Here is a 17662-nt window from a genome sequence, read left to right as displayed (position 1 = left end):
TCAGTGTAAACCCACAACTGAATCCAGCCCGTTTCTCCTGACAATTTCATTATTGGTGAAACAATCACACACACACACACACACACACACACACACACACACACACACACACACACACACACACATATATATATATATACACATATACACACACACACACACACACACAAACACACACATATATATATATATATATATATATATATATATATATATATATATATATATATATATATATATATATATATATATATATATATATATATATATATATATATATATATATATTATTATTATTATTTTTTTGTGGATAATTAGGCATATCTGAATTTAAAAGAGTGTCCTACCTACATACATTGGAGTAAATTGCTAAAAAAAAAAAAATGTAATTTTACAGAAAATCCTCTAAATTTTAATACAGTAGTGGAATATTGCATATACTATATTGTATTTATTCTAAATTTTATGATAAAATCATATAAAAAAGAGATACTATTATTATTATTATTATTATTATTTAAAAATCTGTAATTTAGGCTCTGTTTGGTCTTTGACCCTGCAAAAAGTTTATTTTGATCCCGCTAAGTGGCAGTAACCCAAGGAAAAAGAATCAAATTTATATCTTTCTAAACCAAATGTATTTCGATTTTACTGAAAGGAGGTATTGGTGTCTCGGTGCGTTCTTTATGTCTCCCTTTTTTGATGTCTGAAAGAATTGGGCATACCTGAATTTAAAAGAGTGCCCTACCTACATACACTGGAGAAAAATAATAAAAATGGTCTCAATTTACAGAAAACCCTCTGAATTTTAACAGTGATGGAATATTGCATATATTATATTGCATGTTTTATTGTAATTGCATGATAAACACATAAAAAGTAACTGCAACTGCAACTGATGAACACAGCTACGTGAATTTGTGCTTAGTGTACACACCTCCTCAAATTTGGAACCATGATCATGATCGACATTAGAAAGAATTAGCTGATATACAGTTTGGGGCTAGAAGCTACACATGGAAGTAGTGATCGGTGCAGGAATATGACTCATGTGTTTGCTTGTTCAGAGGAGTCATTTCCATCGTTATATTTCTTTTGATATTTTTTTATGTAAAGTTCATATTCTATAAAATAAAGTATATGTTCGGAGAGTTTGTGTGATAAATATGAAATTGAATATTGAATGGGGGGGGGGGGGGTGTCAAATTCAGACCTTATAATCTTCTTTCATGAAACATAAAAGCAAAGGTGATTGGGTTTTCCTGAAAGCTGAGGTTCATGAGCTTTAAAAAGATACCATACATGTCTAGTTTTGTGCTCCACAGCTTATAGATTTTTTTTAACATAATAATGATGATAAAATATTGGACCCACGCATGGGTCAAACTGAGGCCGCATTTATGAAGTGGTTAGAAAATTATTTTGGCAAAGCTAACATCATTTAACATTTATTAAAGAAGACTTAAGTAGCTGATCAAGCATTCATAAAAGAATCTGAGGAATAGGAGCGGTTTGAAGATGCAGTTGTGAAAATGCTGGCTGAAGATAAGTTGCCCTCACCTGCAAATGGTTATTTGTATATTACTTAAAATATATAAACACACATTTGATATTATTACCAGTTTAATAGTATTAATGATGCTATCCATTATTATTAATAATGTATATTTCTTATATACAGTATAATTGTACTTGTATATAATTTACCAGTTTATGATTATTCTACTTACTAATTCTCCTTAGAAAGAAATCCTGTCCACTTGAAGATGATGATGCATTGGTATTCTGTAATTTAGAGATTTAAGATATCAGCTGTAAACTATGAACAGTACATCTATCTCAAGGAAGATCTCAAGGATAATATGCATTGTTTTGCTGTAAATTACCCTGGTTCTGTAAGAGCTGAAAAGGTTCCTTAGTGACAGTCTTCCTGCCAGAGCCAAACGGATCTACAACCATGTATGACAATATGGGTTAAAGCACTGAAGAAGTACTAAATGAATCTAAAATAGTTTCAGTAAAATGATTCTGACAGAATGGTTTGTCAATTTGTCAAGCAACAAAAATCAATTCAAACCTGGCTGTATAAAACGGTTCCAAACACCAAAATAAAGAATCCCTGAAAAATTAACACAAATATATGAGTAAAATGTTACTAGTAAATAATACTAATGCTGTTGAATTTCATTGGGAATTTTCCATTACAATATGTTGTTTTGAGGCTTTGTAAAGAATACTTATAGAATTATAAAATATACATGCATTACAAGAAAGTGATACCTGCAGTGAATTGAGGAATGCAAACACCACATGAATGCCTAATTCCTGTGACACCATGGTTCCAATTCCAAATCCCCATGTTAGACAAAAAATAGGAGTCAAAATGGCCACACATCTAGCAATGACCACCAGGGCGTCTTTCTCATCTGGTTGAGTTGCAGCACCAACTCCTCTCTTCAAAATCTTGTACAGAACCACAATCAAAACCACGAGGTTTATGGCTACAATAGTGAGAGCTGGAATCATAAATGCCAGCAGGGCCTTTGATTCATACCAGTTCAGCCAGCATGCATTTCTTTTGGAAACATAATTTTGAGGTCCAGCTGTTGATGCAACCGTAATGGCCGCTATGAGCAAAGGTGCACCATAACCAACTATGAAGGCAATGGCCATCATTTTAGCCCTTGACATTTGAGAAAAGACCATGACGGTACGGTAAAAGAGCAACAGCGCTGACATTAACATCCAGAAGAAAAGAGCCAGGTAAAAGAAGTGCATGAAGAAAACCACTGGACTGCAGCGACCCACTGAGGTTGGCTGCTCACTTTCTGCGACTGCGGCTCCAATGATAAAACAGACGTTTGCTATCAGCAGAGACACGGCAATGTTGACTATGGAGACATGTCGCATGTAGGATGTGTCGTTTCTTGTCATTGACCTCCACACAATAGTCTCAATAATCAGGCATATAATCAAGCTGGCCATCGAAAAAGCTACGCCAATGTAAGTTATATAGGCTAAGGCAATGTTATCAATGGAAAACGGTGACATTAGGATTGAAAAAGAGGTTGTATGGTCGCATTCACATGTAATCTTGCCAGTTTCAATCCCTTTACTTTTATAGGACTTTGCTTTACATCCAGTGGAATCCCATGCATCGAGATAAAAGTTCCAAAAGACACACTGAGGATTTCCCAAAGACTTATTAGAAATGTCAAACGCAAAAGATATGTTGTTAATCGTTTTGTTGTCAACTTTTACCACAACCACATCTCCATTGATGCGCACATCTGATTTGCTACTGCCGTTACTTCTAGTATCTCGAGTAGGTAGGATACTGTCAAGAGTTGTGAAGACTATGATGGTTAAAGAAGTGGATAAAGGAATCTCTGGTATCTGGATCTCAGTAGTTGAGTTTGGCAGACTCGATACTCCACTATAAAAGTTGCTGTTTGTTACAGTTCTATTCAACTCAATAGATGTTGCATTAATCCTAAAATTGGCATTTGTGAGACGGTTACTTATATCCTCAATAGCTTTCAGAAGTGCTGTGCTGGTGTTATCTGTCTTGTTGTTATTGTTTAAATTTTTCCAGGTTTCAATGGCAGATGTCGAAACAATGATATCCACTGTTTTAAGGAAATCCTGGAAATTACACAGAACATAATGTTTAGCAGAAACTATTTTTCATCAGATGGGAAAAGATAATGTACAAATATTTTATCTTGATAAAGTTTTGATTAGCCACAATTTAACTATGCATATAGACACACACTGTATTGAACATACCTCCATCACCGGCTGATTGATGATAATGTTTTGTGAAACACCAGAAACTTTCACAAGTATTCCAACAATGGTTTGGACAGTCACAGCAGACTGTGTTATCACTTGTGTATTATTCTCTGTAGCAGTACTCAGCTGAGCAACAAATACTGGTATGTCCTGCACCACCAAGACCTAAAATACAAAGTAGAGAAGAAATGTGAATATCAGGAATATTTTAAATGGATGGTTGAATATTTATTTTTATAAACAGATGATGGCAATTACCGCAGCATCCTTTTCAAGGCCTTTGATAACTTGAAGTATACAGTTTGTCTCCTGAGGCACCCATCTACCTGAACTACATCTATATTTTATTGTGCCTTCCTTGCCTTTTTCACAGGGTCCTGTCAAAGTATCACCTTCCTGTCCATCCCCAAGTGTTGCATCTTTACAGCTGAACACTAGAGTAAATATTTGATTAAGTTTTAGAAAAATAGAAAAACTGTTCTATTTTAGACAGACGAAAACAACAACAACAACAACAACAAAAACACACACGTGGCTACATCAAAGGATAAAAAAAACAAAACAAACAAAAAAAAAGATTTACCTGCGCTGACTTTATTAACAATAACACTTTTACTGCTGTAGGTGAAACCTTGAAGCACCGGGTCCTTGAGTCGACATGTAAAGGTTTTACTCCCACAATTTCCAGTTTTGATTGTATGTCTTAATGTGATGCATTTGTCCTCTGATTGCATGAAACAAGTAAATACAAATCATTAAAAACAAATTAAAACATGGTGAACTGAACAAAGCAATTCATTGCAAGTGAAAACTCCAGTTAGTAAATTTTGTAAGAATGTATTGCCAGTCAGTTTGTACAACCTGAAATCACTACATCATCAGAGGTTTTCTGGGTCCACTCCACACTGTACTTCTCTTCACAGCATTTCAGTGAAACAGTCTGGTCAGCACACTGAAACTTTCTTACATTTTCACCCACTATGATATCGGGAAGTGTTTCAATAACTATATCTTGCCATTGAATGTAAGGTATTGTCCTGTCTATGATACATGCATATCGACCTGCAAGAAAATATATATATATATATATATATATATATATACACACAAGTTTATGCATTATTATTTAAGATTATGCAATTATTATTTTCTAAAGTAAATACAAGACAGTGCTTTTATAATAATTTTCCTTAAATATACTAAAGATAAAGCAATGTATGCAATTGTTGTATTTATAGTGCTATAGCATCATACTAACGGCACACAAAAGGATAATCTTTTATAGAATGTATATGTATATATATATATTTATATATATTTTTTTAAATCCGACAACAAGTCCTGTACCAAGGACCAGAGCAATGCAATTCAGTAACAGTCCTAGAACTTGTTTTGATCTATTACACAGCTGACAGAAAGGGTCAGACTTGCTTTTTATATTATTTAATAAACATGGAGTGGCATTTGCCTTACTGATTAATTTATAATTAATCATTTGGTGTGCTGGGTTTTTAGAGGTAGCAAAACCATTTTCTCAGACATTGTCCCAATCAATCACGGTGTTAAGTTCTCTTTTCCAGAAACCCTCATTTAACCTCTCTCTTAACGTTATGGCACGATTCCCTAAATGTTCGTACGCTAAGTTTATCTTCTGTAAGTCACACTTCCATAAGGTTGGTCTAGACCATTCGTAAGCTCTCTCTTAGTGTTGTTTGAGCTCAAGATGCTAGTCGCGGCCACTGTACAGCAGTCTTTAGAAATCAGCCCAGCGCAATACAAGTCAAATTATGTTGACAATATTGTGGCTCAAAAATGATTTTATGTTATGGACATTTTAAGACTAATAATAAAATATTTTCGCAGTTGTAGTATCAGAACTAATATGGTGGTAATTAGCCTAGACCATTTCATAATGTCATTAAAGCATTTAAATTGGCAATCATTTTTGATAATTAAAATCTGGCAAACAATTTTGCTCTAAATGCCTAAGATCTAAATGGGTAAGCATGGTGGTGTCCAGTAAGTGACCAACTATGGCAGCGATCCAACGTGTCCTTGTATTGAATCAAAGACGGCCTCGACAAAACTTAAGCCCTTTTGACATTTTGCCTGAGGTGGCTATATAAAAAAAAATGCTGGCATCCCCAGAGTCTTGGGCCTGGTGGATGGCACACTCATCCCTATCGCCAATCCATCAGTGATTGATCAGGTGTACATATCGGGAAAGGCAGTGCTTTAAGTGTACGCTCATTTGGACATCTGTTTTAATAGAAGTTTTAATCTTTTACCTGCACTGCCGATTTTCAGAGCGCCCTTCACAATGCAAGCTTCCTAATTCATCCCACCGAGAGCAGTAACTACATTACCCATTCACCCTTAAGTTATACAAGTGAATAATTTGGCACCACTGTAATAATATAAACTCCATATTCATCTGGAAGAAGGAGGCAGGAACCGGCGCACAATCAAAAATGAAACTTTAATAATCACAAAACAAACAAAACAGCGCATCAGCCCCTCACGGACGACTGATGCGCTCAAATAAAAAGCCAAACATAAAATAAAGCCCAGGCCTGGTCCTCTCTCGTCCTTCACTGTCGTCGCTCCAGTTTTATATCCTTCCATCTCCTCTGTGGGACTCGAGACCGGTAGTGGGTCGCAGGTGTCGTTCATTTCCCAATCACTCCACCGGCCTCACTCGTTCCCACATCTCTCGGCCCCGCCCCACTCGCCACACGATTCCTGAGCAATCGATGCCAACTAATTCAGCACCTTCACTTGGGACAGCGCCTTTGTAACGTCGAACGTAAGAGGCAGCATGTTAAGAATGTCCCCAACCGAAGAATTTAAAAATCTTTTTTCATGTCAGGTCCATACAAAAAATAGGGTTGTCCATGTTTCAGAGTGTGTTGTGGGTGTATGAGTGTGAGATTTCCCAGCCAATTTTTTTTTTTCCCAGTCCGCCCCTCATGGAAATTAATGGCGCAGACATGCGGTTTAATTTACTACACATATAGGCCTACTGAAGCTCACAGTGTTTTCAGCCTCTGCCGCCTCAATATGTGAGTACCTGATCACAAACATAATCTCTAGAACTGCTCTGAGTCACTTCATGACCATTTAACTTATTTATATCATCATATCATGTACAAAGAGACAGGGGCGTAGCCATCTTTTCAGAAGTGAGGGGGGCAGAAATTACATATATATAATTTCTGTAATCTATAGCCTACCACTCAAGAGTTTTATAACAGTACGATTTTTTTATGTTTTTAAAAGAAGTCTCTTCTGCTCAACAAGCCTGCATTTATTTTATCCAGAATACAGCAAAAGCAGTAATATTGTGAAATATTTTTACTATTTAAAATAACTGTTTTCTATTTGAATATATTTTAAAATGTAATTTATTCCTGTAATCCAAGCTGTATTTTCAGTATCATTACTCCAGTTTTCAGTTTCCCATCCTTCAGAAATCATTCTGATAATGCTGATTTACTGATTATCAATATTTAAAACATATGAGTACATTATTTTTTTTGTATTCTTTGATGAATAGAAGGATCCAAAGATCACCACTTATTTGAAATAAAAAGCTTTTGCAACATTATACACTATATCATTCAAAAGCTTAGAGTCTGTATAATTAAAATTTTTTGGAAAAACAATTCATGGAAATTAGTACTTTTATTTAGCAAGGATTCTTTAAATTGATCAAAAGTAATGATAAAGACGTCATTTTACAAAGGATTTCTATTTCATATAAATACTGTTCTTCTGAATTTTCTATTCATCAAAGAAACTTCTAAAAGAAAAAAATCAACATTATCAAGTTTTTTTTTTTTTTTTTTGAGCAGCAAATCTGAAAATAAGAATTATTTCTGAAGGATCGTGTGAGTGGGGTAATGTTGCAAAAAATTCAGCTTTGAAATCTCAATAAATTACATTTTGAAATATATTCAAATAGAAATCAGTTATTTTAAATAGGCTTGTAAAAATATTTCAATTAGAAAAACCAATGGAATGTATAATCGATATAAAAAACTGGATGACAAGTAATTTGCCATCTCAAAAATATATCTAAATTACGGCCTATGCTCTCAATGTCAAATGCAGAAATGTTAATCCATGGATTTATGACCTCGAGGTTAGATTATTGTAATGCTTTATTGGGTGGTTGTTCTGCACACTTACAAACTACAGCTAGTCAAAAATGCAGCAGCAAGAGTTCTTACTAGAACCAGGAAGTATGACCATATTAGCCCGGTCCTGTCAACACTGCACTGGCTCCCTATCAAACATTGTATCGATTTTAAAATATTGCTTATTACTTATAAAGCCCTGAATGGTTTAGCACCTCAGTATTTGAATTAGCTCCTTTTACATTATAATCTTCTACATCCACTATGTTCTCAAAACTCAACAGGCAATTTGGTAAAACCTAGAATATCACAATCAACTGCGGGCGGCAGATCCATTTCCTACTTGGCACCTAAGCTCTGGAATAACCTACCTAACATTGTTCGGGAGGCAGACACACTCTTGCAGTTTAAATCTAGATTAAAGACCCATCTCTTTAACCTGGTTTACACATAACATACTAATATGCTTTTAATATCCAAATCCGTAAAAGGATTTTTAGGCTGCATTAATTAGGTAAACCGGAACCGGGAAACCTTCCCATTACACCTGATATACTTGCTACATCATTAGAAGAGTGGCATCTACGCTAATATTAGTCTGTTTCTCTCTTATTCCGAGGTCACCGTAGCCACCAGATCTAGTCTGTATCCAGAACATAGGGGGACACTGCAGTCACCCGGATTCAGTACGTATCCAGACCAGATGGTGGATCAGCACCTAGAAAGGACCTCTACATCCCTGAAAGAAGACAGAGACCAGGACAACTAGAGCCCCAGATACAGATCCCCTGTAAAGGCCTTGTCTCAGATGACCACACGCAACAAAAGACGCAATGTATTTAGTTTAAAGCGTTATATAAATAAAGGTGACTTGACTTTTGAAAATGATTGTTTGAAAATGATTGTTTGAAAATGATTAACAGTTGCAAATAAACATTCATTAGAAATTTAGAAAAATTATTAGTTACATTACTTTATTAAAGTAATTAAAAAAGTTACACTACTATTACATTTTAAGTAGGGTAACTTGTAATCTGTAACCTATTACATTTCTAAAGTAACCTTCCCAACACTGGTCAAATGGGGGTACAGTCATTGTAAGAATCTGAAGCTCTCATAATCTTTTCTGCTGCTTGCAATATTTGATAGGATGGCATATAATTGAACCAAACTTTTGCAGAACTCTCTTAGATATTCCAGTAAAGGATAAATCCTGTTGACGTCATGGGCATATACTATTCGTTTCTGAAGCTTGCTATGGGACAGGGGGGTCAACGTCTAGCCAGGTCCTAAGTGTCTCATCTGGTATGCTAAATAATAGGACCAAAAATCTGGCATGGATGAGCCACCATGAGATTTCAGCCTCAGCATAGATTTAAGGCGAATTCTAGGCTCTTTATTATTCTACAAGATTTTTGATACTGCTGTATAATTAAACTTTTAGCTGACATAGTGGGTAAGGTTTGAATTTCTGATTTAGCAGCTAAATTAGGGGGCACGAGTATGGATTTGTTCCAATTAATCTTATAACCAGACAGTTTACCAAATGTTTGAAATAATTTTAAGCATTCCTTTTCCTGACTTTGTGATGTCTGATTTATACAACACAATGTCATCAGCCTAGAGTTACATTTTATGGGATGCATACATAAAACTTATTGGAACTACTGCAGGACATTGTCTTATCGCTTGAGCCAAAAAAGCAAGGGTGACAGAGGACAACCTTGATGCATTCTCCTTCCAAGATTAAAGGATGTAAGAACCAGTGAGCACTCTGGCATTCAGAATAAATAGTTTTGAGTGCTTGTAGAAAAAAGGAGCCATACCCAAAATGCTCTAGGACAGACCACAAAAATCTCCACTCGATTCTGTCCAATTTCTCTGTGTCCAGAGTCTGTGGATAGAAGGCTAATAGGCCAGTAACTAGAACATTAAAATGAGTCATTCCCTTTCTTCAGCAGCAAAGTCATTAAAGCTGTGGATTGGTCCCTGTGTAAAGCCCCATTTTCTAATGCAAAGTTAAGAGAATTAAGAATCATGGGAGCTTCTATATCCCATAATAGCTTCATTAACACTGGGGGAATCCCATCTAACTCAGGGGGGCTTTATAACTAATCAAGTCTTATAGCCGATATACTAGCCTTAGATTCTACTCAACTTTCAACCTCAAAGCCAATAGCTTAGAAGAGCTTTCTCCATGAAAATATTTGGATTGTCTGGTATGATGTTTGCTGAATTCAGCTTTCCGAATCCTGCCAAATCCTGCTGGAAAATGAAATCAGCATCTTTAAAAAGCTGGTCAGCATAGGGAAGCTTTTGTGCTCCAAAATTTCTTGGTAAACGGGTGCAGTGACTCTGGTTTTTAAAAAAGCACAATGGAACAACATCAGCAGATGACACTGCACCCCAAATCATCACAGACTTTGGAAACTTAACACTGGACTTTAAGCAACTAGGGCTATGAGCTTCTCCAAAGGCCTTCCTCTGAGTCCACACTTTTGTGAATAAATGTTTGTAACATTAATTGCATTTAACGTTATCTGTCTTTCATGCTTTTCTTATACTGTACAGAAATGTTTAGGTTTAGAGGTAGGAGTGTGATTAGTGACTATAAAATGTTTTAATGCTATCAAGCTTAACCTCCACAGTGTTTTTTGTTTATTTTATTTATTTTATTTGCATGATGAAGAGCTGTTTGCATGTTGTCAAAATTATTTCTTATCAGATGAACATCCTCTTTAACTCCAAGTTTATCTGCTTTTATATTTTGAGAATTCTTCTTTAAACAGTTCCCTGATGAAGCTAAGGTGCATTTTTAACTCGTTGGCAACGCTTGGCATTAAAAGTTCCCCCTCTGAAACATAATTAGGGTTTTTAACTCGCATTTTCTTGGTCGAAGCCAGTGTCAATTGACGTTTTGCCATCTTCATTTTTAGCTCTGTTGGAATAACTGTCAAAAACTAACTAAATGTTGGTCGTTTTACTGAGAAAAAGAAGATTAAGGATACATTGTCATGAAGCAATCGAACTACACCGCCATTGTTTTCGGTGGGTCACGTGATCTTAAAGCTTATTTCTTATCAAAAAAGATAAAGTAATGATAATGCTAGATAATGAGCATCACATTAATATTAAATATCAGCCAGCTGGATACACAAAAGTAGAATATTACATAGCTTTACCAAACAGTTTTAATCTTCACATTACATGAACGGTCAACATGTAAGATGTCACTGATAGGACAAAGATATTTTTGGCTCACCTTTGTCATTCTCATTGACGTTGTTCACAGTGAGAGTGGTACTGTCATCTGAAATGACGTATTTAACTTTGTTTTGTGCAGGATCTTGGTCATTCACTGTCCATCTCATTGTACCTGAGTATAGGCGTTCACATTTCAGCACCATATTTTGCTCTGGATACCAATTTTTTGCTGTGGACAATATCTTTTGTTCTGAAAGTCAAGTTCACAAACCTTATTGTACCTTTTTTATATTTAGCATTGGTTTGCTAGTCCTTTCAACATTTTTACAAGAAATAAAAACCAGTATTTTGTAAGCAACAGACTGTAATCAATCAATCGATATTAATAATAATTATAATTATAAAATTAAGGTCAAATGTTTTTAAGATTAGATACTGACTACCCTTACCACTCTGAGCAAAAGCATTCGGAGCTACAGTGATTCCTTGATCTTTGAGAACGCTGATGAGCTGTGTGTTTGCTTCTGCAAATTCAGGGCTGTTGGGGCTGCTGTCTGTTGATTCAATCTGATAGTCTGCTATAATGCTACCAGGCCTATGGAGCAACACAAAAACCACAACAATGAGTTCACACTGTTTGAATACAAGAGAAAAATCAAAATGGACCTTTGGAGTGAATATTTATATTGTAGACCTTACCTGAAACGAAAGACTTTTACTGAACCTTTTCTGTAGGCAAGCACATTTTTGTAAATTTCTTCAATCTGTAGTACCAAATATAAATTAGGAAGTTTACTTTACCAAAATGTAATTTTAAAAGACTGTATGGCAAGAACCAAAAGATATATATATATATATATATATATATATATATATATATATATATATATATATATATATATATATATATATATATATATATATATATATATAAACAGAAGAAATTTACAAATAAACATTTTACAAAAAAAGAAATTAATATATATATATATAAATCAAATAAAAAATTCAAGGTACAATCGGTTTTAAAAACAGTATTTATCATTTGACCAGTATTTTTTTAAGTTTAGCATAGACAATCAGTACTTTTCATTAACAAAATATGAAACTACTTACTGCTGACTCAATTTTTCTGGCAAGGATTTTGAACTTCTCATTATTTGGGTTGTTGAGACTGGTATCAAAAACGCCATCGATTTTCATTGAGATTAGAAGAACTGTATCCCCCCAACCCCATGAAAGAAAAAACAACCAAACAAAAACCAAGTACAGTTATACATTTGTTTAATTTTTTTTCTTCTTCTGCCATATTTATGCGCAACAATCAGTGCAAGGTAGATACGAAATTATTTGTTTGCATCTTTGTATTTTTGAATTCACTGCCATTATTTTGCTCTGTTTATGTTCATAAATATGTTGGGTGTATGGAAAAGTCATATTACTGTAATGGCTTTATAGGCTAGTGACAAATAGTCAAAAAGTGCTTTAGTTTTTGAGGTACCCCTACCGGAGGTAGAACTAAACCCATATAACAACAATGTTTTTCCTCATCTCTAAGGTCTCCCATATGAAATGGATTCTTGGCTAAAAATATTTTACTGCTAAGATTTTTAAATTTACTGATATTGTTATACACCCCAAAACCAATAAAGGACTAAAATATAGCCTGTCCGTATGGGAGTTAAGGCATATACTGTAAACTAATGCAGATCGATCACACAAGCTCTGAGAGCTTTGAAACTTGAGATGTTTGTACTCAAAGGAAGTTGATTCAACTACTAGAAAAGACTGGATGTGTTTATCTTGATGTATTGAATAAATAGAGACATGTAAACACATACCTAAAATAAGTGGATATGCACAAATTTAATATCTATGCAGAATGTTTTCATTTACTTTGTGCTTGCTTTGCCTGGGATTATCATAGGAACACATATGATGGCTTGTTGGGGTTGTGCTGAATCCAGCAATACCAAATATGTAAATATATGACAAATAGGAGTGTTCTGTCACTCAATGTATGAGGTGTCCAAAATGAAAGTCAGTTAGGATAGCTTCAAGTTAGCATCGATTTATTTACAGTGGTCAGGATGGTATGTGCTGGTTGCAACAGCATGGACTGTATAGTTTTCCAGCAGACTTGGAAATTAGGCGCCAGTGTTTGCATTCACTTGGCCTGAAAGACTGCGAGTTCCCACCTAGAGCTGGAGTGTGCAAACTGCATTTTACACGGAATTGCTTCTCCAATGCAATGGAGGTGGAAATGGGCTTCTCCACACAGCTCACGCTGAAAAGCAACGCAGTGCCTTACTCTGAGACTGGCCCCATTTTCTCTTGCACGGCTGCTTCTCTAGCATCGTCGGATGCCGATCGCAATGCGGGAGTTAAGACCGCAGTTTGTGCCAGTGGCTTGAATTGATATGGCTCAGGCCCTGTGTCCACAGAGACCTCGGCATCCTCCACTTCAGGTGAAGGTGGGGAAGAAAAGTCCTCTACGTCAAGTGAATGCTCTGTTGCGTCACTAGAGTCACTCTCCATTATAGCGACTCTGACAGCAGCTGTCAATTAATCCGTCACTGCGGGTCTCAGGTTCACACCGCACTCGCTCAGCCCCGCCCTAGGTTCATCCCCTCTATCTCCGCTGTGCTCTGCCCACTTTTCAGCATTTTTCAAATATTTCCAGTGGGTGGAGTCAGGCTCTGACCAGGGGTTTAGTTACCCTTTAAAGCCTTAATTCTTGTCAAAAGTCTTGACGCGACCGCAGACTTTGATGAACACTGCTGGCAGCAGCAACTTCTGTGTCCGTATTATTCTTATCAATGAGAGCGTAACCTCGTATCTCCCCGCTCCCAAGTCTTAAATCTCGTATCTCCGATTAAACATGATTTTGGGGAAATGTTGTGTTAATGTTGGTATACAACAGTATACTGTATGATAGCAATATAAGGTATATAATACCGACTTTAACGATACAATGTTTAATACAGAAGATAATGGAAACTGTGGAGCAGAGGCAGAATCCCTTTGATCTTGATATCAAGTTGCAAGTGGTCAATTTGCATCTGAGAAAGTTGCAAAAGAGCTCTCAAGCTTCCTCCAAGATGGTGCGAAGCACAATGCCATCTTTATGGAACAACGTCTGGCAAAATCAAAAATGAACAAAGAGCTTCTGGGAGCCAGAGAAAAGAAACCAGTGTGCAACCTTCAAGGACATGAAAACATCAGTTGGAGTCAGCATATCTAGAAAGGTCCACATGGACTCAGACATGCTCTTTCGAAGATTACTGGATGTCTCCAAACAAAGAGAGGTGTCCATGGAGACTGTGATGTCTCCCAACTCACAGCTGTCCCACCCTCTTTGTTTTTTGATGATGGAAGCATGAAGAAGACAACAAAAGCTGACCTGGCCAAGAAACTCGAGGCTGTTGTTGAAGAGACACAGCAGCTGCCAAATGTTAAAGAAGCATCAGTATATACCATTGATGGCATGGATCTTCTTCAAAGTCTCAATGATTCAGCCTTTCAAACATTTAATGACCTGGGTGAGTGTGTCTGGAAAAAGATCGCAACATTAATGGGAAAGGAAGGTAACAGCTTTGTCGTTATAGTGTTTGATAGATATGACCACCAACACTCAATCAAAGATCTTGAAAGACAAAGAAGAGGCACCAAGATGGGCATCCTTGCACCAACCTGAATGAGCTGAGGTACACACTAGCATCTACCACAGTCAGCAGCTCTGGTTATAAGTGCGTTAATAAAGCACACTGAACAGAAACGTTTTACAGTACATACCGAATGTAGTTTTTGCAGAGAATTTCTTAAAACAACAACAACAACAACAACAACAAAAACACTGTTTTAGACCGCTAAAATCATAAATTAGTACTACACTGCATTACTGTAGATGGGACTGATATCAGAATTTAGGCGTAGATTAAGCGGGGACACGGGGGATGTAAATATGTAAATAATATAAACTAATTTTTATTTTTGGCCTCTCACTTTATCAATGTTTTCATCGATTTATACAAAACGGTGTGATGGATACATGAAAATTAAGGTATTAATTTTCCCAAGGTGAAAATAAATCAGTGCACATGTATTTAACCCAATCTTAACACTCTTGAGCAGCTGTAGGGGATTCTGTAGAGATGAGCGGAGCAACACTCCGCACTAAAGACCAGGGCATTTAAGGAGGTCATCCTCCAGGAGTTAAACAGGACAGATGTGACAAATTGTCACAATCTCGTACACTGAGTGCCAAGAAAATACAATTTCGTCCCCTTGGAATTATAAGGTTCTATCTGGATTCCGAGTAGTTTTGAGCTATTGAGCTTCAAAGTTTTTGCATTCGATTCGACTGTGTAGATAGCACCTTATTGTTTTTTTTTTAATCCCATAATGTATACAACATAAAAAAAAGAATATGTTACATAATGAAAAATAAATTGTCACAGAATAACAATATGGGAATAACTCAATTTAGACAAAAATGTCAGAAAAAAATGTCAGATAGAACCTTATAATTCCAAGGGGACGATTTGTTTAATTAAATATGTACTAATTTCTGCAATCCTTTATTTAAACAAAGTTTAAAGTTAAATTACTTGTTTAACAAATATTACTGGCATATATGTCTCTGTTTTTATTAAGAATATGTTTAATACATTTAAATTTTACCATATGAATTATATTAGTGGTCATTAAGAAAATACATCTTTTAATTTTTTATCAGAGGATGTGTACTCATTTTTGCTGTGCACTGTATTGTCCTCCTAAATAAATCAATAAAAAAATATAAATAAATAAAGTATATTAAGTTAATGTGACAGACTATTATTAGGACATTTAGCTGAAAAGTTAGAGGACAAAACTGTGACATTTCTTACCCGTGATTGTTTTTCTTCTTTGATGCAGGTGCACATTTATGTTGCTAAACTGAAATAAATGAAGACAAAAATTCATTCATTTATTTTATTATGTTAGGTGATAATGTGATCAAGGCGACATTATATTCTATATTAGAACTTAAATAAAAAAAGACAGGTATTTTTTTTTGTTATTATCTTCCTTCAGTATAAATAAACCTTCAACTACCTGTAAATCTACACTTGTTTCTGGGGAATCAAGTGTTTCCACAACACTTTCAGTCAGCAGGACAACCGTGATGATTGCTATGCAGAAACTTAATATTTGTCCTGTATCTAAGAAGATTAGAAATTAAAGATTAAAGGCCTATACATATAAACATACTATAATATAAACAGATATCAGGAAAACCACACATCTATTAGCATTTATTATAGAAATTAAAGGTCTCAGTATAAACAAATTTATTTTATAGGTATAAGTTAGGTATACAAATGCAGAAAATATTTGTCACCGTTTTAGAACCAAAACCTTTTTTAGGGTTTAAGTGGTTTGAGATGAATGAGTAAGTAGAAAAATGTGATTTTATTGTACCTTGACCAGCCATGTTTCTCACTGATTTATGTCAATTAAAATCACTTCAACATATTTCTTCAGAACAAAAGGCAACTATATGGCTCCTCTAGACATTAAATCTGGAAAAACAGTATGTTACAACAATGAAATTCTTTCAAAACAATGATAAAATTGTTGAAAAATTGTAGAATTGTTATAAACAGCTGATGATTAAGGCAAATTATCTTGTCGGTCAACAAGGAGGAAAAAAGCATCATGCAACAAAAAATAAAATAAAAGGAGCAGTCCATTCAATTGCCATCAGGTCGTTTTTCTGGAACGCAGCAATAGTGTGGAGCTAATGTCAAACTTAAAACATGAAGTTTAAACAATTTTACCATAATTATTGAATGGCAGTTGTCTTTTTTGTTTTTCTTCCCCTTTTTGCCATAATTGACACAAATGGCGACAATATGTGGTCAATGTGTTAACATCACATGATTTACTGGAACTGACTGGATTCGAAAGTATGACATTTCAACTCAGATATTCCCGTTTTCGACTATTGTGTGTGTTTGTGTCAACACACACAAACACGCACACACAAAGGCAATTGTGCATAGCCTAATAATTGTTAGTTTATTCTGTTTGATAACTTTTTTTGTTTAGCTGTTTTGTTGCTGTTGAAGTAGCCTGCCACAAATGAAACGTGTTCAGACCTTCCATCGATCCATGCATCCATTTATCTTTTATCCATTTGTTTGAACACTACAGCCATTCATTTTTAAAAACAAATATTAGGGAACATTAGGGTCAAGAAAATAAAATGGGATTGTTTCATAATAAATTGCAATGCCACAAACTGAAAGCACAAACAAAAATAGCACACTAGTCAACTGCAACCATTTAGGTCAATTCCTGCACATTTTTCACTTCATTTATGACGAGAAAGGTCAACTTTAAAAGTATAGAAATTGGACAGCACATTTCAATTTAAAAAGTAAGAATTTCTTTCTATTATTTTCACTGCAAACATTACTTTGCAACTGTTTCATATTCAAAAAGAATGAACACATTTTTACCTTCTATTTTACCGT

General features: G+C 35.3%; 1 protein-coding gene across 1 annotated transcript; it reads right to left on the bottom strand.

Moving 5' to 3' along the window:
* Window positions 1–4642: 4642 nt before the first annotated feature.
* LOC127983509 (neural cell adhesion molecule 1-like) lies at window positions 4643–12353 on the bottom strand. The gene is made up of 5 exons (XM_052585711.1): window positions 12255–12353; window positions 11838–11902; window positions 11588–11733; window positions 11197–11388; window positions 4643–4857 (listed from the first exon to the last, which is right to left on the bottom strand). Exons 1-5 carry the CDS (start codon window positions 12339–12341, stop codon window positions 4643–4645), a joined length of 705 nt encoding a protein of 234 aa, XP_052441671.1. The 5' UTR covers window positions 12342–12353.
* Between the last annotated feature and the right edge of the window lie 5309 nt (window positions 12354–17662).

This window comes from Carassius gibelio, chromosome B20, assembly GCF_023724105.1.
Source record: "Carassius gibelio isolate Cgi1373 ecotype wild population from Czech Republic chromosome B20, carGib1.2-hapl.c, whole genome shotgun sequence".
Taxonomy (NCBI): domain Eukaryota; kingdom Metazoa; phylum Chordata; class Actinopteri; order Cypriniformes; family Cyprinidae; genus Carassius; species Carassius gibelio.
The sequence above is the reverse complement of the archived record's forward strand: the minus strand, read 5'-3'. Positions and strand labels throughout refer to the sequence as shown.

Bases quoted from the DNA above. Each gene is read 5' to 3' on its own strand.
- LOC127983509 (XM_052585711.1), bottom strand. From the start codon at position 12,341: ATGAAAATCGATGGCGTTTTTGATACCAGTCTCAACAACCCAAATAAT. The intron at 11,389-11,587 runs GTAAGGGTAGTC...CTTGACTTTCAG, and splicing joins GAATGCTTTTGCTCAGAGTG to AACAAAAGATATTGTCCACA. The intron at 4,858-11,196 runs GTGAGCCAAAAA...ATTTTCTTGCAG, and splicing joins CGTCAATGAGAATGACAAAG to GTCGATATGCATGTATCATA.